Below are 26,174 nucleotides of genomic sequence, written 5' to 3'. Positions count from 1 at the left end.
ATCTAGGGTTTCTTCTCTTCACTTTTGGTAAGAGATCTAGTGTGTGTGATGTCCCCTTGTGACAATATTATCGGATATGGACCTTGAGAGGTCCAGAGAGTCCCTATTCTTCAGCTTTATGCAATCCTTTATGAGTTTTTGGGCCTAGGTTATCATATTAAGGGTTATTTTGGCATATAGAGATGATAGTGTGATGCATGGGCCTAAAGTTCGAACCTTTACGTGACTTTTGAGTGCTAGAAGGTTAGATCTACTAGTTGGAGAAGCAGATCTGACCTCAGAAGGTCGTTTGAGTGTTGCCATGGAAGGAACTCGCCGAGTCCATAAGGGGACTCGACGAGTCGAGTCGGGTTGCCCTGCGATTCATGACCAGTGGTAACCCGTCGAGTGGAAGGTTCGCTCGACGAGTCGAGTGAGGTTTAGATAGACCCAGAGGACACGCTTGGACTCGCCGAGTCACCTATGTGCACTCGACGAGTCTGGTCAAAGTTGACCGTTGACTTTCGTTGACTTTTAGGGTCTAGTCAATGTTTGGACTTTTGAGCCATTGGAGGGGTAAAATGGTCTTTTACCCTCTTGAGAGAACTTAGAGAGGTAATAGCCTAGCATTTGAGAGTCGTATTGATTAGAGTAATTATTTTATGTGATTAGGCGGAGGCTAGATCAGTATTTCCGAGTTCGAGATTTACCGAGTTACCCGATGTGAGTCTTCTCACTATACTTTACCTAGAGTGGTAATTAGAGTATGTGACAGAGTATGTTGTATGCTAATATATGATGTGATATCTATGTGATTCTGTGCTATGTGTGATTCAGAGATTACAGAGTTAGGACCGGAAGGTCCATAGAGTTAGGGCCAGAGGGTCTACAGAGTTATGGGACTGGAGGGTCCCACTGAGACACTTTGACCAGAGGGTTATACAGAGTTATAGCCTCGAGTGGCTAATATGTGTTGTATGTGGTATTTTGGGGAACTCACTAAGCATTTATGCTTACAGTGTTATGTGTAATGTGTTTCAGGTACTAGCGACGATCGCGGGAAGGCGCCGGCATGATCCGTACACACAGACCGAGGATTTTATTTGTGATCTTGGGATATGTTTTATTTGATGACAATTGTTGAACATGAGATTTGAGAATGTTTGAATGATAATTATGTTGTTTGAAAAATGAAAAATTGTTTTGAAAATTTACGTCGTTACAAGTTGGTATCAGAGCCTTGGATATGTTTGTGATCCGTACACACAGACCGAGGATTTTATTTGTGATCTTGGGATATGTTTTATTTGATGACAATTGTTGAACATGAGATTTGAGAATGTTTAAATGATAATTATGTTGTTTGAAAAATGAAAAATTGTTTTGAAAATTTACGTCGTTACAAGTTGGTATCAGAGCCTTGGTTTGAGGGATTCGGACCCACCTTCGGGCGTATCTGAACTCAAACTGAGGATTTGAGGAATTTTTCGCAATAAAACAATTTTTCTAAAAAGAGTAAAAGGTTTTGAGACGAGCAGAACAGAGCATTGTGTACGGTCAGCCAGCGCCCGAACAGTGATTTCCCAAAATACCCTTACATTATATGTTATGAGATACGTTATGATATGTTATGCATGCTAGAGTAGGCTAGGTACTCATATTAGGACTAGAGTGGCCTGATTTGTGATGCCTTAGCCTAGGAGATTTCTGCTGCTATGAGATGCTTGAGAGTGAATAGGTAGCAGCGAGGAGCGTATGAGAGGTCTGCTAGAGAGTAGCCTATACGTAGCAAGGTTAGAGTACTTGTGATCTGGGATCCTAGGAGGAAGACTTGGGGTGAATACTGATGCGGTGTGGACGGTAGTATAAGGGCCCGTACTACTGGAAACACCGGATCAGTGCGCAGTCCAAGTAAGAATCCTTAGGGTACTGAAGAGCAAGTAGGGTTGAGTTATCGAGTGCGAGTATGCTCGAGCGGGTCTCTGATATTTTTATGTTGTATTTCAGAGAGACATCATGGTTGGGACACGCCACACACCTGAGAGCAGCGGTGTTAGTGATGAGGAGATCCACAGGTTGATTCATGAGGAGGTGGCTGCGGCCATCCGGGCTGAGATTCCGGAGATGTTTGGGTCTATCAAGACCACGCTGATCGAGACTTTTGATGAGCGGTACGCCGCTCTTACTGATGCTGCTGTTGTTGCGGCCACCGCAGCCGTTGCTGCTGCCAGGCCGTAGGGGGTGACTCGTTGCTGTTCCGAGAGTTCAGCAACACGAAGCCACCAGAGTTTGATGGGACTTAGGATCTGATAGCTACGATGAGATGGATCTCTGACATCGAGGGGTGCTTCTACACATGTTCGTGTCCGGAGCATCTGAGAGTACGGTTCGCACTGAACCAGCTTCGCTTGGGAGCGAAGGACTGGTGGAAGTTTGTGACAGCGCACTTCACTTCTGCAGAGCTTGTCGCGGTAACCTGGGAGAGGTTCACCACTATGTTCCGAGATGAGTACGTTCCCCCGGTGGAAATGGAACGGTTGGCCCAGTAGTTCTTGACCCTCAAGCAGGGTACTGAGTCCGTTACTACGATCACCAGGATGTTTCACGAGAGGGCGATGTTTTGCCCTGAGCATGTGTCTACGGAGCAGGCACGCATGAGTCGATATCTGAGTATTCTGAGGAGAGACATTCGCGAGTTCGTGGCGAACTCGACGTACCGGACATTTACCGAGCTTCAGGAAAATGCTCGGAAGAGGGAGATTGAGCTCGAGACTCAGGCCAGGGAGGAGGCGGAGTCTCAAGGGAGGGATCGGCGACCGGCACAGTCCCAGCCGGCAGCCAAGCGGGCAAAGCCCGCCGATTCGAGATCAGGGAACCAGAAGGGCCGCACTTGTGGCAAGTGCGGCAAGAGCCACGAGGGGATTTGTCGAGCAGGGTCTTGCTACAAGTGTGGCAAGGAGGGGCATATGGCTAAGGATTGCCCCAAGGGATTTGCGGTGTGCTTCCACTGCAACCAGACTGGCCATCGGAAGGCTGAATGTCCACAGCTGCGGGGGTCGGCACAGGGAGCACCGCAGGGATCTGCCCCTGCTGCTGTACGATCTACTGAGAGTCGGCCAGTGAAGGCCGAGGCGCCAAAGGCTCGGCGAGAGAGACTTCCAGTTGACAGCGGAGGAGGTCCGCGCAACGCCCGATGTTGTGGCTGGTATGTATTCCTTCATCTATTTATTTTGAGTTTGAGATATTGTGCTTATATTATGATATGCATAGGTACTTTTCTTGTGAGTTCTGTACCTGCTTTGGTGTTATTTGACTCGGGTGCGAGTCGATCTTTTGTGTCGTTAGCCTTTAGTCAGCACATCGGTATCTGTCGAGAGACGTTGAGTCGACCTCTATAAGTTTCCATAGCTGACGAGCGAGCGGTATATGCTACTGAGGTGATTCGAGGATGTGTACTCGAGATCTTCGGTGTTTAGTTCCCGATAGATCTGGTCCCGATTGCGATGGGGGATGTCTGTGTCATCCTGGGCATGGACTGGTTGAGTAGATTTGGAGCGGTCATCGACTGCGAGCGACAGCTGGTCACCATACGAGACCCTAGTGGGGGAGTGCTTACGGTGTACGGCGAGGGTACCCGTTCCGGGTCAGCATTTTGTTCGGCTGCTAGAGCGAGACAGAGTTTACAGCAGGGCTGTAGTGGGTTTGTAGCCTATGTGATGGACACCCGAGTGGCCGCGGAGAGGCCGAGTTCGGTTGATGATGTACCGATAGTGCGAGAGTTCCTGGACGTTTTCCCCGAGGAGTTGTCGGGTGTGCCTCCCGAGAGGCTGGTGGAGTTTCGCATCGATTTAGTTCCAGGAGCGGCGCCTATTGCCAAGGCACCCTATCGCCTTGCGCCGCCAGAGATGCAGGAGTTATCCTTGCAGCTTCAGGAGCTGATGGGGAAGGGGTTTATTCTACCGAGTAGCTCACCGTGGGGAGCGCCGATCCTTTTTGTCAAGAAAAAGGATGGTTCACACCGGATGTGCATTGATTACCGGGAGTTGAACAAGTTGACGGTCAAGAACCGTTATCCTTTACCGAGGATCGATGATCTGTTCGATCAGTTGCAGGGAGCGTCTTGGTTCTCCAAGATTGATTTGAGATCTGGATATCATCAGATGAGGGTGCGGGACGAGGATATCCAGAAGACGGTGTTCAGGACTCTTTATGGGCATTACGGGTTCGTGGTGATGCCTTTTAGGCTCACTAATGCACCGACAGCGTTCATGGATCTCATGAACCGGGTGTGCAGGCCGATGTTGGATCGGTCGGTGATCGTGTTCATCGACGATATATTGGTGTACTCGAGATCCAAAGAGCAGCATGAGGAGCATTTGAGAGAGATTCTCGGAGTCTTGAGATCGGAGAGGCTTTACGCCAAATTCTCCAAGTGTAATTTCTCGTTACGAGAGGTCCAGTTCTTGGGGCATCTCGTTAATCAGAGCGGTATATTGGTCGACCCGGCCAAGATTGAGGCGGTGATGAATTGGGAGGTGCCGAGATCCCCCACCGAGATTAGGAGTTTTCTGTGGTTGGCCGGCTATTATCGGAGATTTATCAGGGATTTCTCCAAGATTGTCGTTCCTCTCACCAGTTTGACCCGGAAGGGCGTGACTTTCAGATGGGGTCCAGAGCAGCAGGCCTCATTTGAGACTCTTCGCCAGAGATTATGCGAGGCCCCAGTGTTAGCCCTTCCGGAAGGGATGGAGGATTTTTTGGTATATTGTGATGCATCGATATCGGGTATGGGTGCGGTGCTTATGCAGAGAGGGCATGTGATAGCGTACGCATCGAGGCAGTTGAAGCCTCACGAGGTGAGATATCCCACCCACGATTTGGAGTTGGGGGCCGTGGTGTTCACCCTCAAGATCTGGCGTCACTATTTGTATGGGGTTTGGTGTACCATATACACGGACCACAAGAGCTTGAAGTATTTGATGGATCAGCCCAACCTAAATATGTGCCAGAGGAGATGGTTGGATGTGGTAAAGGATTATGATTGTGAGATCCTGTACCACCCGGGCAAGGCTAACATGGTAGCCGATGCCCTGAGCCGTAGGGCGGAGAGTATCCCGATACGAGATGTTTGTATGAGGTTGACGGTGATGACTCCGGTGTTGCATACCATTCGAGGGGCCCAGGCGGAGGCGGTGAGACCGGAGAACCGCAAGAGAGAGCGGGTGATCGGGCAGATATCTGAATTCGTTACCGATAGCCGAGGGCTTATGACCTTTCAGGGTCGGATTTGGGTGCCGTTCGTGGGCGGCGCACGTTGTAGCACCTGGTTCTTGGTACGTATTCTTTTTAGTAGTTCTTTAAATATTTTGCATTTTTGGCCTTGGACTCGGCGAGTTGAAGGACCAACTCGCCGAGTAGAAGCGAGAGGGGACGCGAGACTTAAGCGGTGGACTCGGCGAGTCGGGTCCCGGACTCGGCGAGTAGTCCCTGTCTGGACAAAAACCCTAATCCGAGGGTTTGCACCCTATTTAAACACTTTAACTCGGCCTCCTTCGTCCCATTTGCTCCCAGAAGACCCCCATAGCAAACCCTATCCGTTATTGAAGCAATCTAAGGCATTTGGAGTGACTTTGGTGCTTTTGTGATCCAAGGAGGGAAGGAAAAGCTTGAAGGAACAAGAGGAGGCTAAAGGGATCCGAGTTTGTGCACCATTTTCAGCTCATTGAAGGTAAAAAGTCTGTACCTTGCTCTTCCATTTGATAGATCCCATTTTGTGAAGTTTTAGGGCTTTTCTAAGCCATTTTGGTCACCAACCATGATTGCAAGCATGGTTGGGGGTTGAAGTTTCAGATCTAGGTCCTTGGAGGGGTTACAAGGCAGAAAGGAGTGGCTTTTGGCACTCAAGGAAGGCCCCATGCATTGTAGGAGCCATTTTAGGGCCTTTAGGCTCAAAAGTCCCATGCATGCACGTAAAGTTCGTAACTTTACATGCTAGAACGGTCCTAGGAGCCTAGATCTACCTTTTGGACAAGTGTTGTACACCTGAAATCGAGAAAATGAGACTTGGACATACTCGACTCGGCGAGTCGTTCTTGGGACTCGGCAAGTCCGAGGCTTGACTCCCTTTTCTGTTATGGGTCAAGGACCCAGTTGAGTGTGGAAAGGTTTCAGGGAGGTCCCGGGGAGTGACCCAACGTTCTGGACTAAGCCAAGGTTCTGGAATTCATGGGACTCGGCGAGTGCATGAACAGACTCGGCGAGTCCAAGGCAATCTTCTTAAGATTGAAGATGAACTCGACGAGTTGTTCATACAACTCGGCGAGTCAAGGACATGACCTGTTCATCCGTTGAAGATGAACTCGACGAGTTGTTCATACAACTCGGCGAGTCGGATGAAGATTCAGTAGATGTTCAATTAGCAGGAAAACTCGTCGAGTCATCGCCTAACTCGACGAGTAGAGACGTGTATAAGGTCAAATAGAAGGATAGGGACTCGGCGAGTTGGCGAACCAACTCGGCGAGTCAGGTTAACTGGAAGTTGACTTTGACTTTGACTTTGACTTAGTCAGGGGTAAAATGGTCATTTTACCATAAAAGCAGTTGGCAGTGTATGCCTAAGTGTTTTGTGGGAATTATAGCTGGAGGATTTCCGGGGCAGCAGCAGTAGCAGTCAGAGGATTTCCCGCACAGATCAGCAGCTACTACGAGGTGAGTTACCTTCCAGTAGCGGTGGGTCTACGGCCATAATGCCGGCCCACCAGTAGGAGTTGTATGTTAGGTGATTGTCTTTGTGATATCATCTAGTTTTGCTGCTACCTGATATGTTATATGCTGGCATGATATGTTATAAGTGATAGTAGTAGAGTTCGGTTGTAAGGACCGAAGGGTAGGTCAGACACCCCAGATATGTCTAACAGCATGTGATGGTATGTTTATATGCTGGCATGCTATGTTATATGTGATAGTTGTAGTAGGAGGGGAATAGCCCCAAGTTCGGTTGTTAGGACCAACGGGTAGGTCAGCACCCCAGAATGGCTTGACATGGGTAGGTCAGCACCTCAGAATGGCTTGACATGGGTAGGTCAGCACCCCAGAGTGGCTTGACACGGGTAGGTCGGCACCCCAGAATGGCCGTATCGGGTAGGTCGGGCACCCCAGAATTGTCCGGCAGTATGTATGCTATGTGTTTGTATGGTATGTGGTACAATGGGGGAACTCACTAAGCTTCGTGCTTACAGTTACAGTTTTGTTTTCAGGTACCTCTTCATCGAAGGGGAAGGAGCTGGCGCGGTAGCGGCACATTATACACGCACAATGTTTTCTGCACCATGAGTTATTCTAGGATTTTGTACTCTGACATTATGGTTGTTTTTATGTTTTGGTTTTCAGACACAAAATATGTTTATGAAATGATATGATCAAACGATGTTTATTCAAAAATGTTTTCCAAAGTATTGATTTAAAAATGAAATTTTTGGACGTGAAATTTGGGATGTTACAAGTTGGTATCAGAGCCCTGGTTTGAGGGATTCGGACGCACCTTCGGGAGTGTCTGGACTCAAATCGAGGGACTAAAGGGATTTTTACAAAAGAAAATGATTTTCTAAAAGTTAAGATAAAGAGTTTGGAAAAGAACGAAGTGTGTGATGTGCGCGACCGGCCGAGCTCAAGTAAGTATTCCCCAAAGTACCCATACAAGTTTATGATATGATTACCAGTCTCAGTTTCAGTAGAACTGCATGCTAACTTAGGGCTAAGGATCTAGGAAGGATGCCTTATGTGCCTGTTATATGTGTACCAGCTTATTGAGAACTGCATGCTATTACAGATTAGTCGGTATGATAGCCAGAGTAGTATATACTTGATTATGTGTACTCAATGCCCGAATGCTGCTTGCTTTGTGCTTTTAGAAGTTCTAGTTGTCTTTCACTAACTAGTAAACGAATATGTTAAGTTACATATTGCAAGGACTAAATAATTTCAGAAGGTTGGGTCTAGCTCTATTTCGCAGCTCTTGTTTGAGTCCAACCGTTGTAGGGTAGGACCTCTCATTCGAAGAATTATCTAGTCTGAGTAATATGTAATAGTATTCGCGAGCTAGTTAGGGGAAGAAAGCAGGGACTTCTTATGCAGCTGATGGCGGAGAGTGGGTTGGTGATTACCTAGGGCAAGCCTAGGATGAGATTAGCATGAGATCAGCAGTAGTAGTAGAAGGGACTTGGTGGAGTCGAGGCGATTCTTGAGGAAAGTACGGATAGATATGGAAGGTAGTATGGGCCCGTACTACTGAAAGTAGAGGATCTGTACTTGAATCGAGGAAGGCTAAGGCAAGACCAGGGAACTTGTAGTAGATGTGATCCCTTTAGAGGTATCAGTATCACTAATGGTTGCCTGTATGTATTGCATAATGGTGGTACTACGTCCGAGGCCAGCAGTTGGCAGTTCAGGAGAGGGATCGGGTTCGGGATCAGGTTCCGAGCCAGTAGATGAGAGGCTACGCGAGTTCATCGCGTCAGAGATCACCAGAGGCATCCTTGAGTCGACCCCCATCATTTTCGGGTCGATCAAGGAAGGGATAGTTGAGCTGATGGAGGACCGCCTCAGGGCGTTCAGGAGTGACATGGTATCTGGCCAGTCAGGATCTCGCACGCTGTCCTTTAAGGACTTCAGGGGCAGTGGTGCGCCAGATTTCCATGGGGCGAAGGACCCCATTGCTGCCAGACGATGGATTGCAGACATTGAGTCTGCACAGTTGACTAGCTTCTGCCCTGAGGGGTCGAGGGTACGATTTGCAGCAGGATGTCTGCGGGACCGGGCCAGAGATTGGTGGGATTCGGTTGGTGACTCTCTAGGAGCCTCGGCGGTTGAGGCTATGACATGGTCGGACTTTATGACTCGGTTCAGAGCGGAGTTTGCACCAGCAGTGGAGCTCCAGCAGTTGGCGAGGGAGTTCTTAGATATGAGACAGACTACTGAGACTGCGGCGGAGATCACCGCCAAGTTCCGGGAGAGGGCGTTGCTAGTGCCCCAGTATGCGGGAGATGAGGACATGAGGAGGACCCGCTACCATGACATGCTGCGAGCTGACATTCGGGAGCATGTTAGTTTTCAGCTTGCCCTACCCTGGATTCCATGATTGCCAGGGCAAGGAAGAGGGAGATTGATCTGGAGCACATCCGGAAGAGGAAGGTAGAGGAGGGGCAGGTGACTGGGGCTTCGGGGAAGAAGCCCAAGGGATCAGATGGTAGGCCGAAAGGCCAGTCAGGACAGGGCCGCTGCAGGAAATGCGGCAGGCCGCACGAGGGAGCATGTAGGATGGGATCGTCGGGCTGTTACAAATGCGGCAAGATGGGGAATTTCAGCAGGGATTGTACCGCCCCTGCACCCACTTTTCAGACATCAGAGTTGTTGTGTCTCCACTGCAACCAGAGGGGCCACAAGAAGGCCAATTGCCCCAAGTTGACAGCAGTAGCAGCGCCAGTGAAGGCGCCAGCTCCAGCGACCCTGCAGATTACAGATGGCCGACAAGGCAAGGCAGAGGCTCCAGTGTTGAGGAGTTGGGCATTTCAGTTGACTGCCGAGGAGGCACGCGCTGCACCCGATGTGGTGACAGGTATGATTTCTTATTTATGTTTTATGATTCGCTGCTGTGATTTTGGTTATGTGATGAATGTGCCCTATTTAGGATCGTTCCATGTGAACGGGATCCCAGTGCAGGTATTGTTTGATTCGGGTGCTACCCGATCATTTGTCTCTCTTGCGCTCAGCAAGAAGTTTCCTGAGCCTTTGGGCATGTTGGAATGCCCTTTAGAGGTAGAGATTGCTGATGACCGATCGGTGCGAGCATCGGCGTTATTCCGAGATTGTGTGTTGCGGTTATTCGAGGAGCGCTACTTGGTAGACTTGGTTCCTATTCCGTTGAGAGGGAACAAGGTGATTATCGGTATGGATTGGCTAAGCCCCAATGGGGCGGTGATCGACTGCGCGCAGCAGTTGGTGCGGATCAGGACCCCAAGTGGGGGAGAGCTGGTGATTCAGGGCGAGAGGCCACAGCGAGGACCAGCTTTATGTTCGGCAGCGAGGTCTAGGCGTTACCTTCAGCAGGGTTGCGCAGGATATGTCGCCTATGTCATGGACACCCGAGAGGCGGGTAAGACGTCAGTGAGCGATGTTCCGGTAGTGCGAGACTACGCAGATGTGTTCCCGGAGGAGCTTCCTGGGATTCCCCCGGAGCGTCAGGTGGAGTTCAGGATCGATTTGGTTCCTGGTGCGGCCCCGATTGCCAAGGCGTCGTACCGGTTGGCTCCTCCCGAGATGCAGGAGTTGTCTATACAGCTGCAGGAGCTGCTAGACAAGGGATTTATCAGGCCTAGTAGTTCACCTTGGGGAGCCCCGATCCTATTTGTCAAGAAGAAGGATGGGTCGCACCGTATGTGCATAGACTACCGGGAGCTGAACAAGGTAACGGTGAAGAACCGTTACCCACTCCCGAGGATTGACGACCTCTTTGACCAGCTGCAGGGGGCATCTTGGTTTTCCAAGATTGATTTGCGCTCAGGTTACCATCAGATGAGGGTCAGAGAGGAGGATGTGCAGAAGACGGCGTTTCGGACTCGCTATGGTCATTATGAGTTCGTAGTGATGCCCTTCGGGCTCACCAATGCTCCTGCCGCGTTCATGGATCTCATGAACCGCGTATGTAGACCGATGCTGGATCGGTCCGTGATAGTATTTATTGACGACATCTTGGTCTATTCCAAGACGTAGGAGCAGCATGAGGAGCATCTGCGAGAGGTTTTGGATACTCTGAGGAGAGAGAGCTTGTATGCCAAGTTCTCCAAGTGTGAGTTCTGGTTGCATGAGGTGCAGTTTCTTGGGCACCTTGTCAATCAGAACGGGATTCTGGTTGACCCGGCCAAGGTGGAGGCCGTGATGAGGTGGGAGGTTCCGAAGTCTCCATCTGAGATTCGGAGTTTCCTGGGATTAGCTGGCTACTATCAGAGATTCATCCAGGATTTCTCTAAGATAGCCGTGCCCTTGACTCGGCTTACGAAGAAGGCCGTAGTCTTTCGTTGGGGGTTTGAACAGCAGGCATCGTTTGAGACACTGAGGCAGAGGTTATGAGAGGCGCCAATCTTGGCCCTGCCAGAGGGCGTAGAGGATTTTGTGGTATACTGCGACGTGTCTATTTCGGGTTTAGGCGCGATTTTGATGCAGAGAGGGCACGTTATTGCCTACGCTTCGAGGCAGCTGAAGCCTCACGAGGCGAATTACCCGACACATGATTTGGAGTTGGGGGCTGTTGTATTCACCCTCAAGATTTGGCGTCATTACCTCTATGGGGTTCGTTGTACCATTTACACGGACCACAAGAGCCTGATGTATCTCATGGATCAGCCAAATCTGAACATGAGGCAGCGTCGGTGGTTGGACGTGGTGAAGGATTATGATTGTGAAATCCTCTACCAACCGGGGACGGCCAACGTGGTGGCCGATGCGCTTAATCGCAATGCGGCGCCGATCAGAGATATCTGCATGCGGATGACAGTAGTGACCCTGTTATTAGAGCAGATCCGAGAGGCCCAGCAGGAGGCTATGAAGGAGGAACATCGGAAGAGTGAGCGTATAGTGGGTCAGGTTTCCTCCTTCGACTATGACAGCAGGGGATTTTTGACATTACACCGCAGGGTGTGGGTTCCATACCTCGGAGGCGTGCGCCAGGTTCTGATGGAGGAGGCGCACAAATCCCGATTCTCCATTCATCCCGGGGCGACGAAGATGTATAGGGATCTTCGTCTTGATTATTGGTGGCCCTGCATGAAGCGAGATGTAGCATGGTATGTGGAGCGGTGCTTGACCTGCAGGAAGGTCAAGGCCGAGCACCAGAGGCCACACGGCAAGATGCAGCCGTTGGATATTCCCCTGTGGAAGTGGGAAGATATTACTATGGATTTCATCACCAAGCTTCCCAGGACCGCGCGGGGAGTGGATTCCATATGGGTCATCGTGGATCGGTTGACCAAGAGTGCCCATTTTATACCGATCCAGGAGAGCATATCGGCCGAAAAGCTGGCCGATATTTATATTCGAGAGGTGGTGGCTCGTCACGGGGTGCCGGTCTCCGTGATTTCTGACAGGGATGTTCGGTTCACTTCTAGATTTTGGAAGAAATTCCACGACGAGTTGGGTACTTGTCTGCATTTCAGCACCGCCTTTCACCCGCAGGCAGATGGTCAGAGCGAGCGGACCATCCAGACTCTGGAGGATATGCTGCGAGCATGCGTGTTAGACTTCGGAGGTAGTTGGGATACCTACCTTCCATTGGTTGAGTTCTCCTACAACAACAACTACCACGCGAGTATTGATCGTCCTCCCTTTGAGATGTTATACGGGAGGAGGTGCAGGACCCCGATATGCTGGGGTGAGGTTGGCCAAAGGGTCATGGGTAGCATCGAAGTGGTGCTCAAGACGATAGAGAAGATTCAGCAGGTCCGGAGCAGGCTTCAGACTGCTCAGAGTCGGCAGAAAAGTTATGTCGATAAACGTCAATCAGACCTGGAGTTCCAGGTCGGGGATATGGTTCTCCTGAAAGTGTCGCCTTGGAAAGGCGTCATTCGATTCAGGAAGCGGGGCAAGTTGGGCCCAAGGTACATTGGACCGTTCAGGGTCGTAGCCCGGGTGGGCAAGGTGGCGTACAGGCTGGATCTGCCAGCCGAACTCAGCCAGATCCACATCACTTTCCACGTCTCCCAGCTGCGGAAGTGCCTGGTGGACGACTCAGCAGTACCCTTGGAGGACATTCAGGTTGATGACAGCCTGAATTACATCGAGCGGCCTGTAGCGATCCTTGACCGGAAGTCGAAGGATCTGAGGAACAAAAGAGTGGAACTCGTGAAGGTGCAATGGCAGCACCGGAAGGGGTCGGAGTGGACTTGGGAGCCGATGGACGAGATGATGGAGCATTACCCCGAGCTGTTTCAGGAACGAGCAGCAGACTTCGAGGACGAAGTCTAAAATAAGTGGGGGAGATTTGTAGCACCTGGTTCTTGGTACGTATTCTTTTTAGTAGTTCTTTAAATATTTTGCATTTTTGGCCTTGGACTCGGCGAGTTGAAGGACCAACTCGCCGAGTAGAAGCGAGAGGGGACGCGAGACTTAAGCGGTGGACTCGGCGAGTCGGGTCCCGGACTCGGCGAGTAGACCCTGTCTGGACAAAAACCCTAATCCGAGGGTTTGCACCCTATTTAAACACTTTAACTCGGCCTCCTTCGTCCCATTTGCTCCCAGAAGACCCCCATAGCAAACCCTATCCGTTATTGAAGCAATCTAAGGCATTTGGAGTGACTTTGGTGCTTTTGTGATCCAAGGAGGGAAGGAAAAGCTTGAAGGAACAAGAGGAGGCTAAAGGGATCCGAGTTTGTGCACCATTTTCAGCTCATTGAAGGTAAAAAGTCTGTACCTTGCTCTTCCATTTGATAGATCCCATTTTGTGAAGTTTTAGGGCTTTTCTAAGCCATTTTGGTCACCAACCATGATTGCAAGCATGGTTGGGGGTTGAAGTTTCAGATCTAGGTCCTTGGAGGGGTTACAAGGCAGAAAGGAGTGGCTTTTGGCACTCAAGGAAGGCCCCATGCATTGTAGGAGCCATTTTAGGGCCTTTAGGCTCAAAAGTCTCATGCATGCACGTAAAGTTCGTAGCTTTACATGCTAGAACGGTCCTAGGAGCCTAGATCTACCTTTTGGACAAGTGTTGTACACCTGAAATCGAGAAAATGAGACTTGGACATACTCGACTCGGCGAGTCGTTCTTGGGACTCGGCGAGTCCGAGGCTTGACTCCCTTTTCTGTTATGGGTCAAGGACCCAGTTAAGTGTGGAAAGGTTTCAGGGAGGTCCCGGGGAGTGACCCAACGTTCTGGACTAAGCCAAGGTTCTGGAATTCATGGGACTCGGCGAGTGCATGAACAGACTCGGCGAGTCCAAGGCAATCTTCTTAAGATTGAAGATGAACTCGACGAGTTGTTCATACAACTCGGCGAGTCAAGGACATGACCTGTTCATCCGTTGAAGATGAACTCGACGAGTTGTTCATACAACTCGGCGAGTCGGATGAAGATTCAGTAGATGTTCAATTAGCAGGAAAACTCGTCGAGTCATCGCCTAACTCGACGAGTAGAGACGTGTATAAGGTCAAATAGAAGGATAGGGACTCGGCGAGTTGGCGAACCAACTCGGCGAGTCAGGTCAACTGGAAGTTGACTTTGATTTTGACTTTGACTTAGTCAGGGGTAAAATGATCATTTTACCCTAAAAGCAGTTGGCAGTGTATGACTAAGTGTTTTGTGGGAATTATAGCCGGAGGATTTCCGGGGCAGCAGCAGTAACAGTCAGAGGATTTCCCGCACAGATCAGCAGCTACTACGAGGTGAGTTACCTTCCAGTAGCGGTGGGTCTTCGGCCACAATGCCGGCCCACCATTTGGAGTTGTATGTTAGGTGATTGTCTTTGTGATATCATCTAGTTTTGCTGCTACCTGATATGTTATATGCTGGCATGATATGTTATAAGTGATAGTAGTAGAGTTCGGTTGTAAGGACCGAAGGGTAGGTCAGACACCCCAGATATGTCTGACAGCATGTGATGATATGTTTATATGTTGGCATGCTATGTTATATGTGATAGTGGTAGTAGGTGGGGAATAGCCCCAAGTTCGGTTGTTAGGACCAACGGGTAGGTCAGCACCCCAGAATGGCTTGACATGGGTAGGTCAGCACCCCCGAATGGCTTGACATGGGTAGGTCAGCACCCCAAAATGGCTTGACACGGGTAGGTCGGCACCCCAGAATGGCCGTATCGGGTAGCTCGGGCACCCCAGAATTGCCCGGTAGTATGTATGCTATGTGTTTGTATGGTATGTGGTACAATGGGGGAACTCACTAAGCTTCGTGCTTACAGTTACAGTTTTGTTTTCAGGTACCTCTTCATCGAAGGGGAAGGAGCTGGCGCGGTAGCGGCACATCATACACGCACAATGTTTTCCGCACCATGAGTTATTCTGGGATTTTGTACTCTGACATTATGGTTGTTTTTATGTTTTGGTTTTCAGACACGAAATATGTTTATGAAATGATATGATCAAACGATGTTTATTCACAAATGTTTTCCATAGTATTGATTTAAAAATGAAATTTTTGGACGTGAAATTTTGGATGTTACACACGTACCATACTGATGAAGGAGGCGCATAGGTCCAGGTTCTCGATCCATCCCGGGGCCACTAAGATGTATTTAGACCTGAAAAGAGAATATTGGTGGCCCTGTATGAAGAGGGATGTAGCGTGGTTCGTTGAGAGGTGCTTGACCTGTCGCAGGGTTAAGGCCGAGCACCAGCGTCCGCATGGCAAGTTGCAGCCACTTGAGATTCCCCAGTGGAAGTGGGAACAGATTTCTATGGATTTTATCACCAAATTAACGAGGACCGCAAGGGGTGTCGATGCAATTTGGGTGATCGTCGACCGGCTGACGAAGAGCGCTCACTTTCTTGCTATTAGTGAGAGCTCTTTCGCTGAGAGGCTGGCAGAGTTGTATGTGAGGGAGGTGGTATCGCGGCATGGAGTGCCGATCTCGATTGTGTCAGATCGAGATGTACGTTTCACTTCCAGGTTCTGGAAGAAGTTCCATGAGGAGTTGGGCACGAGGCTTCATTTCAGTACCGCTTAAAACCCACAGACGGACGGTTAGAGTGAGCGAACGATTCAGACGCTCGAGGACATGCTTCGAGCATGTGTGTTGGACTTCGGAGGGAGTTGGGACACGTATCTGCCATTGGCTGAGTTTTCCTATAACAACAGCCACCATTCGAGTATTGGCATGCCTCCCTTTGAGTTGTTGTATGCGAGGAGGTGTCGGACTCCCATCTGCTGTGGAGAGGTAGGGAAGCGAGTGATGGGTAGCACCGAGATAGTGCTTCAGACGACAGAGCAAATACAGCAGGTCAGATAGAGATTGTTGACAGCTCATAGTCGCTAGAAGAGTTATGCGGATAGGCGACGATCCGAGCTCGAGTTCCAGGTGGGAGACTTCGTTCTCCTGAAGGTATCTCCTTGAAAAGGAGTGATCCGATTCAGGAAAAGGGGCAAGCTAGGACCCCGGTACATTGGTCCGTTTTCGGGTGACCGCGAGGGTGGGCAGAGTAGCGTATCGTTTGGAGCTACCTGTGGAGTTGAACCAGATACATGATACCTTCCACGTGACTCAGTTGAGGAAGTGTATAGCCGACGAGTCGGCGGTGGTGCCGCTGGAGGATATTCAGGTGGATGCAAGCCTGAATTATGTGAGAGACCGATCGCGATCCGGGATCGAAAGGTCAAGGTTCTGAGGAACAAGGAGGTGCCCCTGGTTCAGGTCCAGTGGCAACATCGGAGATGGTCCGAGCTGACTTGGGAGCCGGAGTTGGAGATGCGGGAGCAGTATCCAGAGTTGTTTGCAGAGCGAGACTTCGAGGGCGAAGTCTGATTCTAGTGGGGGAGAATTGTAACATCCGGATTCCCAGGTATTTTATTTTAACCTTTTATTTTGAGTTAAAGAGAGGGACTCGACGAGTTGACGCCTAGACTCGTCAAGTAGGATCGCGATTCGCTGACTGGATTAATGAATGGACTCGACGAGTCGGCTAGGTGACTCGACGAGTCTGTGATGGCGGCAGAAACCCTAAATCTTTGGGTATGTTCCCTATTTAAAGGCCTTTATGGCCTTCATTTGCGGCCACTACACCCCTGAGAAACCCTAGAGAGAAGAGAGAATGCTTGTAGAGCAAGAGGAGGGCTAATTCATCATTCTTTGGTGTGTTTTAGCAAAGGGAAGGAAGGATTTCGAGCTAGGATGACTTGTGGGACTCAAATCTTCCATCATTTCATTCAGAGCTGCTGTGGGAGGTAAGGATTCATGTCCATCTTCATTTGAGTAATAGATTTCATGAATCTAGGGTTTCTTCTCTTCACTTTTGGTAAGAGATCTAGTGTGTGTGATGTCCCCTTGTGACAATATTATCGGATATGGACCTTGAGAGGTCCAGAGAGTCCCTATTCTTCAGCTTTATGCAATCCTTTATGAGTTTTTGGGCCTAGGTTATCATATTAAGGGTTATTTTGGCATATAGAGATGATAGTGTGATGCATGGGCCTAAAGTTCGAACCTTTACGTGACTTTTGAGTGCTAGAAGGTTAGATCTACTAGTTGGAGAAGCAGATCTGACCTCAGAAGGTCGTTTGAGTGTTGCCATGGAAGGAACTCGCCGAGTCCATAAGGGGACTCGACGAGTCGAGTCGGGTTGCCCCGCGATTCATGACCAATGGTAACTCGTCGATTGGAAGGTTCGCTCGACGAGTCGAGTGAGGTTTAGATAGACCCAGAGGACACGCTTGGACTCGCCGAGTCACCTATGTGCACTCGACGAGTCTGGTCAAAGTTGACCGTTGACTTTCGTTGACTTTTAGGGTCTAGTCAATGTTTGGACTTTTGAGCCATTGGAGGGGTAAAATGGTCTTTTACCCTCCTGAGAGAACTTAGAGAGGTAATAGCCTAGCCTTTGAGAGTCGTATTGATTAGAGTAATTATTTTATGTGATTAGGCGGAGGCTAGATCAGTATTTCCGAGTTCGAGATTTACCGAGTTACCCGAGGTGAGTCTTCTCACTATACTTTACCTAGAGTGGTAATTAGAGTATGTGACAGAGTATGTTGTATGCTAATATATGATGTGATATCTATGTGATTCTGTGCTATGTGTGATTCAGAGATTACAGAGTTAGGGCCAGAGGGTCCATAGAGTTATGGGACTGGAGGGTCCCACTGAGACACTTTGACCAGAGGGTCATACAGAGTTATAGCCTCGAGTGGCTAATATGTGTTGTATGTGGTATTTTGGAGAACTCACTAAGCATTTATGCTTACAGTGTTATGTGTTATGTGTTTCAGGTACTAGCGACGATCGCGGGAAGGCGCCGGCATGATCCGTACACACAGACCGAGGATTTTATTTATGATCTTGGGATATGTTTTATTTGATGACAATTGTTGAACATGAGATTTGAGAATGTTTAAATGATAATTATGTTGTTTGAAAAATGAAAAATTGTTTTGAAAATTTACGTCATTACAATACAAATACACATCCATTCATATATACAAATACACACATATTCTTCATACTTCTAATTTCATATCTCTCAAATACAACTATTTCATACTTCTAATTTCACACAAAGGAACATATAAACAAATATATATATATATATATATATATATATATATATATATATATATATATATATATATATATATATATATATATATATAAATACATATCCATTTATATATTCAAATACACACATGTACCACAAAATACACACATATTCCACAAAATAAACACATTTATACCAATAATTTCATTCTTGCATGCAAAGAAACATATAAACAGAAAAAGTGTTCAACATATAAACCAATACACACATTCATATACATAATTTTAAAAAACCACACATGTGGCCGGAAATCAACAGAAAAGTGTGTTGTACGATGGTGTTGTGATGGTGGTCGTTGGAGAAGAACACAATGGCGATGTTGATGCCTGAAAACTATCAATTCATAAAATTAAGTTCAAACAAAAGGTTAGAACAGAAAGAGAAAGAGAAAGTAGGGGATTTCACCGGTGGTTGTGGTTGTTGTACTCGCCGGAGAACAATCGTGCAGCGACGGTGGTGGTATGCAATAGTCCCTAAAATCACTAAAATCATCAAACTAGAGTACAAATTTCGTTCAACATATATAAAGAAAGAGGAAAGAGGGAAATGAGCACCTATCGTCGCCGACGAAGCCCGGAGATTCGAAGTGTTTTATCAGCGTCAGTAAACTCGACCTTCGGTGAGGGTGGAAATAGATCGTCGACGTAAGTGGTGGAGGATGCAGGTGGCACTGGTAACTCGGCTGAGTACACTCGACTGAAACCGTCGGAGAATCGAAGGTGGGAGAGGAAATGATCGTGAGCAGCTGTTCTGGGACAAGAGATCAATTAAAGGGATACCCCTAATTGCGGCGACGAGTTGGAGGGAGGTGTTCCTGCTCATATTTTCGAGACCATTAGCGACGACATCGACATCTCTATTGAGGACGTCGCTATTAGGTATGTACGGAGGAACCCCAACCGTTAGGTCAACGAAAGAATGTAGGACCAAGATTGAATCTTGGCATCGACACACAGACTGCTGATGTGAATCTTTAGCGACGACTTTGGCTTTAGCAGGGGCGACATTAGGCGTGTCATATCGCCGCTTAAGTCAGCATCATTGCTAAAGGTGGCGTCCCTAAATGCTTTATTTATTGTAGTGAGAAAGTAGGAAATAAAATATTAATATAATTACTGTTTTCTCACGATGTTAAATAATCGTAATATAATATGTAAGTTTTAAAAAAATATGATGATCTGATTATCACATTGCTCAATTTCCATATGCAATTGTCAAATGAGACACAATATTACCATGTGCAGCTGTAAAGATGACGACGCAGCCAAGCACGGATCATTAAGTAGAATTACTTTGGGAAGTCCCCATTTGTATATTATGCAAAGAAAACCACGAGTGAATTATAATATCCAAGCCTTGGCTTACCGAGTATTGAGAATGGTGCTAGACAAAGATGCCATGGTGTTGACCAGGTCAACTATATACATCCAATTCTAATGAACATGCTGCGCGTTCACTTGGCTTTATTAAATACTAGATGAATTCCCGCATGTTGCGAACGCACGGCACATGTTAAAAATATATGTTAGAATATAGTTTTCAGACACCTTTTAGTTAATTCGATTCATCAATTTAGGTTCTTTTATTATTATTATATTTAATGTTTTCCTTTTAACTATGTTTAAAAATATATATTGATTTTTTTAAAATATTATTTGATATTTTACTTTAGGTTTTAAATTTTACACTAAATTTTTAAGTTTATTTGATATATTAATGTAGGTTATTTATTTAACTATATATTGAAGTTAACAAATTAAGTATATCATATTGATAAGTCACAAATTCTTCCATTTATGATAATGTTTACAACTAAAACCATATTTAAGTCAATAAATTAAGTATATTGTATGGAAATATGAAAAGTTGGAAGTTTCAAATGAATGTGGTGAAAGAAAAAAATGTTTCCTTTATAATATAGTATGATATGATGATTATAATTTTAATTTTTAAGTCATTGTGATATATACAATTATTTGATAATTTTATAAATCCTTTAAAATTATGTAAATTATATATCAAAAGTATGATAATCTATATATAACGGGTAACAAAATGTATGAACAAAAATATGAACTACAACTTTTAGTAACATAAAAATACAAAAACATCTATTATAACATTTGTATTAAAAAAGATATATATACAACGAATAATAAAAAATATTAAAATAAACACTACAACTTTTAATAACATAAAAACACTAAAACATTTATTATAACATTTATATTAACTTTTTAGATTTAAATCACAAATCTCTTCAAATACATTAATGTTTTTAATGAGCAAAACTTTACAACCTTATAAAAGAAAGGAAAATTAAAAGTTATTAGTGATTACTAATTAATAATCATAAGTTAAAAATTTTTGAGTTGTAACTAATAAATATATATAAATTAGAAAATCTTGAGTTGTAGTGTGAGTTTCAAATTAATAATAAAAAATATGAACTACAATTTTAGTAACATAAAAATACAAAAGCATCGATTATAACATTTGTATTAAAAAAGATATATATATATATATATATATATATATATATACAATGAATAATAAAAAATATGAAAAATAAATACTAGAACTTTTAATAACACAAAAACACTAAAACATTTATTATAACATTTATATTAAATTTTCATATTTAAATCACAAATCTCTTAAAATACATTAATGTTTTTAATGAGCAAAACTTTACAACCTTATAAAAGAAAGGAAAATAAAAAGTTATTAGTGATTACTAATTAATAATCATAAGTTAAAAACTCTTGAGTTGTAACTAATAAATATACATAAATTAGAAAACTCTTGAGTTGTAGTGTGAGTTTCAAATGAATACACTACTTGGAAATGTGTATTTATTATTATTATTATTATTATTATTATTATTATTATTATTATTATTATTATATTCATCTAAATAATTGGTTTTGATGCATCATTTTAATCCCTTCAATTATTAAACATAAAGATATTAAATTATAAATTATAACATACATATGTGCATATATATGTTAAACAAATCACATATAATATATATTTTCGTAAATGTCATATGTAATTTTTGTCGTAGTAATATGGATAAATTAATTTCATATGAAGAACATATCATGATAAGTCATCATAATTACATATCAAATGTTAAAAATTATGTTATCTTTTAAATATTGTCTTGTAAATATGTTGTGTAGGATAACCCAACAAAAAAATAATAGAAAATAAACATAATCAAAATAGAAAAACTACAATCAAATAAATAAGAACATTGGGTGGTTGAATATATAAATAAAAATGTTACATAAATATACATTTAAATTAAAAGAAAAAACTAACATTCGTCTACTTTGCTCAAACAAAAAAAACCTATATTCGTTTTCTGAATCTTCTTTCTTTATTGAACACCATTCAACCATAGAAATTTGATGACAATTATTCACTAACCTGCAATCAAAATGTTTTTCTTGAAAAAGAAGAATGAGAAAGATATTACAAGCAAAACATTGATGTTTGGAGAGTCACATTCAAGATTGAGTAATACATACAAATCACATATAAAGGTCAAATGAGAAATTGAATATAAAGAAAGAATAGAAAAGCTTCATTTGTTTTGGTTGAAAGAAAAAAATCATATTACAATTACCATCGAGTGCGAGATAACCCATTTCTTCAAATCATCATATTTGTATCGTGAATGCTTCAACTATATGAAAAATTTTAAATCATAATATCTTCAACCAAATGACGACTTTTTGTAAGAAAAATATACTAATATAACTACATATATAATGAAGGTGAAAGGGTGTGGGGGTTTGAAATGCATGAGGTGTTGAACTTATAGAGTGTGTGATTTTCTTGGAATGAGATTATGTGTGATTAATTACTTTGAAAGTGAAATGGTGTGGGATTTCAAATGCATGAGGTGTTGACAATTTTTATGGGGGTTTCAAATGCATGTTGAAGAAAAATGCTAGATATGATTACGTTTCCTTCTGCTTAGCATATTTCCTTAATAAACGTGGAACATATTTAGTTTTTAAATCACCACCACTACCGGTTAATAATTAATCTAAAAGAAAGTTTGACAACCACCACCACCACCCAAAGGCCAAAGCTGCTTGCCTGCTATCATGGATGATATTGGCTCCATCCAAACCTAACATCAATATGGATACAAGCAGTAACATCGAGATGAAGATTCACGTCTCTAACTTTAGTTACACATCTTTTTGAGAAATCGATACTATGTTCTAGAAAATACAAGATTAGAATGAATAATGGGTTCTTGGTCGTTGTTAGCAGCATCTTCACAAGCTCATGTAGCAGTGGTTTCTCAAATTCTGAGTTTTCTCTTTTTCCTCTTCTTTTCTAAAGGTATGTATATGCTTCTGTATCCAAAAATAAACAGTAAGATTTTGTTCTTAATGCAATTTTATACGAATTTGCAGGAGCCTTGGGGGTTACTTTTAATATTGTAAACGACTGTGGGTTTACCATTTGGCCTGTTATCATTAGCACAACGAGTTTAAATGAAACTACATTTGAGCTCCCAAAGGGTAGTTCACGCTCTTTTGACGCTCCGAGTGTATGGCTTGGTAGTATATGGGGTCAGACAGGTTGCAACTATAATAGGTCAGGTAAATGGTCGTGTGCCACAGGTGACTGCAGAATCAATGGCACCAATGATATGGATTGTAGTGTATATGATGTAATAATACCCGCCACAGTTGTTGATTTCAGAATCAATCAAACCCAAACCCACAGCCAGGATTTTTATCATGTCAGCATTGCCCAGGGCTACAATTTGCCAATACTTGTGGAGGCGACTTCCGGTTCAGGTTCTAGTTTACGTAGTTGTGCTAAGACGGGTTGTGTTAAAGACTTGAATCAGCGGTGTCCAACCGAGCTAAGTTCAGCCGATGGAAAGGTGTGTATGAGCGCTTGCATGGCCTTTCACTCTCCAGAGTATTGTTGCAGTGACTCTTTCTCGTCACCCTCATCGTGCAAGCCAACAGCATATGATCAGTTGTTTCGATCAGCGTGCCCAAGATCTTTTACGTATAGTACCCCGTCCGATCTATGGGATCTACAGACTACTACATTTACTTGTAATGGTGCCGATTACACCATTAGATTTTGTGCTGCTGCAGATTCATTTTCAACAATCAAACTTGGTGGCCAACTCAAGTCTACAGACCAGCTTGTTTCCGTGCGTGGAAATTTCACATTAGGGTTCTTTTGTGAAGATTACAGTTACTTGGGAATTTGGTACACAAGCGATGTTCAATCCGCAAAAGTATGGGTAGCTAATCCAAATGCACCGATCATATCCACCCCAGGCACTCATACCCTATCCATCAGTGCCAAAACCGGAGACTTGGTCATCAGTGCAGGATCGAAAACTCTAATGAGAATCACCGATGTTAAAATTGGTCCAAACGCAAATGTGACTGCAACCCTCGAAGATAATGGTAACTTCAGGCTGATTAACCAAGTTGACAAAAGAGTTTTGTGGCAGAGTTTTGATCACCCAACCAATGTACTTTTACATGGCATGAAGCTTGGGTATGACACGGCAACAGGCCACAATTGGACTTTGACTTATTGATTGAGTAATGAAAACCCTAAATCAGGACCTTTTACTCTGAGTTGGGAACCCACTCAAAAAGGATCCCAGAGATTAATGATTCGACGACGAGGACGACCCTACTGGACTAGTGGGAATCTAAATAACAAAATATTTCAATATATGTTTGCATTGAATGGCCCAGGTAGTCAATCCATGTATAATCTCACTTTTGTATACAAAAATAAAGAAAGATACTTTAGCTATGATGGTAATATTGCTGCTTTACCCATGTGGATTTTAACACCAAAAGGCCAAATTAGAGATATTAATAATGCTACTGCTTGGAGCCCTGAGTTTTGTTATGGATAGGATTCTGGTAATGGTTACGTGGAGTCGAGTTTGCCTCAGTGCAGGACAGAGAACGATAATTTTAGTAAAAAGAATGGGGATTTTTATCAAGATAGGACAAAAAGTACAACTGATGGGAACTCAAGCTTAAGCATTAACGATTGTTTTGTTAAGTGCTGGAATGATTGCAATTGTGTGGGGTTTAGTAGCAGTACCATCAATGGAAGTGGTTGTGTAATTTGGACAGGTATCAATAGTTTTTTGGTTAATCGTCATGATAACTCTACGTCAAAGTATGTGATCAGCCAAAATCTAGGCAATCGAAATACAGGTAATAAGGTTGATTTCTAATGGTTTTTGCTACCATTTAAACATCCGTAAAACTAAACAAGCCAAAATGCAGGAAACAAAACACAAAAGAACAGGAATTGGATATGGATATCCATTAGCGTTTCCATTCTTCTTGTTTTCCTTTGTTTTGGGGCTTTATGGTATATAAGAAGAGAAAGCATAGACAAAAAGGTATAGAAATAGCAACGATATTAAAAATAGCTTATGTTTGTACTTCTAGTTGCATCTTCTGTTAAGTCACTGAGATTGATTGTAGAATACGAGAGACGGAAGAGATGAATATTTCTTGGAGCTGACTAATAGAATCAGGCAAAAATCGTCCGTTCCCTCTTATTCACGTGAATATAAATAGGTTACAATATTTACACTTGACAACCTCTCAAATACAAATAATACAATCTATCACAATATATATGATATAATCGGCTAGTCTAATATACCCCCTCAGTCTAAGGAGGAGGTTGACGAATGCTTAGACTGGAACGGAAATCATCGAATAGGACACGAGGTAGGCCTTTTGTAAAAATGTCAGCAAACTGATATCTTGAGGGTACATGTAACACTCGAACCTGCCCTCTTTGAACTTTCTCCCGAACGAAATGAATATCAATCTCAATATGCTTGGTACATTGATGCTGAATCGGATTCTGAGATAAATAAATGGCGCTTACATTATCACAATAGACCAAAGACGTGTGTCGAGGTGGTAGACCAAGCTCTAAAAGCAGATTACGTATCCAGCAAATTTCGGCGACTACATTAGCGACCCCTCTGTATTCCACCTTAGCGCTCGATCGAGAAATAGCTGTTTGACGTTTAGATGACCAGGAAATCAAGTTGTCCCCCAAGTAAACACAGTAGCCTGAGGTAGAACGACGGGTGTCCGGGCAACCCGCCCAGTCTGCATCAGTGTAGGACACAAGGTTGGTTGGTGTACTGACATTCATGTATAATCCCATATGCATTGTGCCCTTAACATATCGAATTATGCGTTTTAGAGCGTTCTAGTGGGCAAATCAAGGTGCATGCATGTGCATGCAAACTTGCTGAACAGCGTAAGATATGTCGGGCCTGGTGAATGTTAACTACTTAGTTTTCCGGCTGTGTCTACCAGCGTGTGTACAGGGTTACAATCTCCCATTTTGGCTCGTGCTATTATTTCTGAAGCGTATTTAGCTTGAGACAGGAACATGCCGGTAGTGTCACGTTTGACCGAGATGCCAAGGAAGTAATGTAAGGGACCTAAGTCCTTCATGGAAAACTCAGATGAAAGGCATGATAGAAGTTGTTGGTGAAGAACCGAAGAAGAGGCGGTGAAGATGATATCGTCTACATATAAGAGGAAATAAGCAGTGTCAATGCCATGGTTGTAGACAAATAAAGAGTGATCACATGTGCTATGCCGAAAACCGAGAGTCGTAACGTAGTCTGTGAAGCGTTGGTACCATGCGCGGGGTGCTTGTTTCAAGCCGTATAAGGACCGCTTTAATCTGCAAACATGATTAGGAAATCTAGAATCTCGAAAACCAAGGGGTTGATGCATAAAAACAGTCTCAGAGAGGTGCCCATGAAGGAAGGCATTTTTGACGTCGAGTTGGTTGATCGCCCACTTTTTGTATAGAGCAATGCTGAG

General features: G+C 44.6%; 1 protein-coding gene across 1 annotated transcript; it reads left to right on the top strand.

Annotated features, from left to right (window-relative positions):
- The first annotated feature begins 22,338 nt into the window (after nt 1–22,338).
- On the top strand, nt 22,339–24,138 carry LOC145115025 (thaumatin-like protein 1). Its single transcript, XM_079051173.1, has 2 exons — nt 22,339–22,647; nt 22,722–24,138. Exons 1-2 carry the CDS (start codon nt 22,551–22,553, stop codon nt 23,879–23,881), a joined length of 1,257 nt encoding a protein of 418 aa, XP_078907299.1. The 5' UTR covers nt 22,339–22,550; the 3' UTR covers nt 23,882–24,138.
- The last annotated feature ends 2,036 nt before the right edge of the window (nt 24,139–26,174 follow it).

Source organism: Lactuca virosa, chromosome 5 (assembly GCF_052849685.1).
Source record: "Lactuca virosa cultivar CGN04683 chromosome 5, Lactuca_virosa_CGN04683_v6, whole genome shotgun sequence".
In the NCBI taxonomy this organism is placed as follows: domain Eukaryota; kingdom Viridiplantae; phylum Streptophyta; class Magnoliopsida; order Asterales; family Asteraceae; genus Lactuca; species Lactuca virosa.
This window is presented reverse-complemented; position numbering and strand designations above follow the sequence as displayed.

Coding starts and splice junctions, on each gene's coding strand:
- LOC145115025 (XM_079051173.1), top strand. CDS start 22,551: ATGGGTTCTTGGTCGTTGTTAGCAGCATCTTCACAAGCTCATGTAGCA. Junction 22,648..22,721: donor TTTCCTCTTCTTTTCTAAAG/GTATGTATATGC, acceptor ACGAATTTGCAG/GAGCCTTGGGGGTTACTTTT.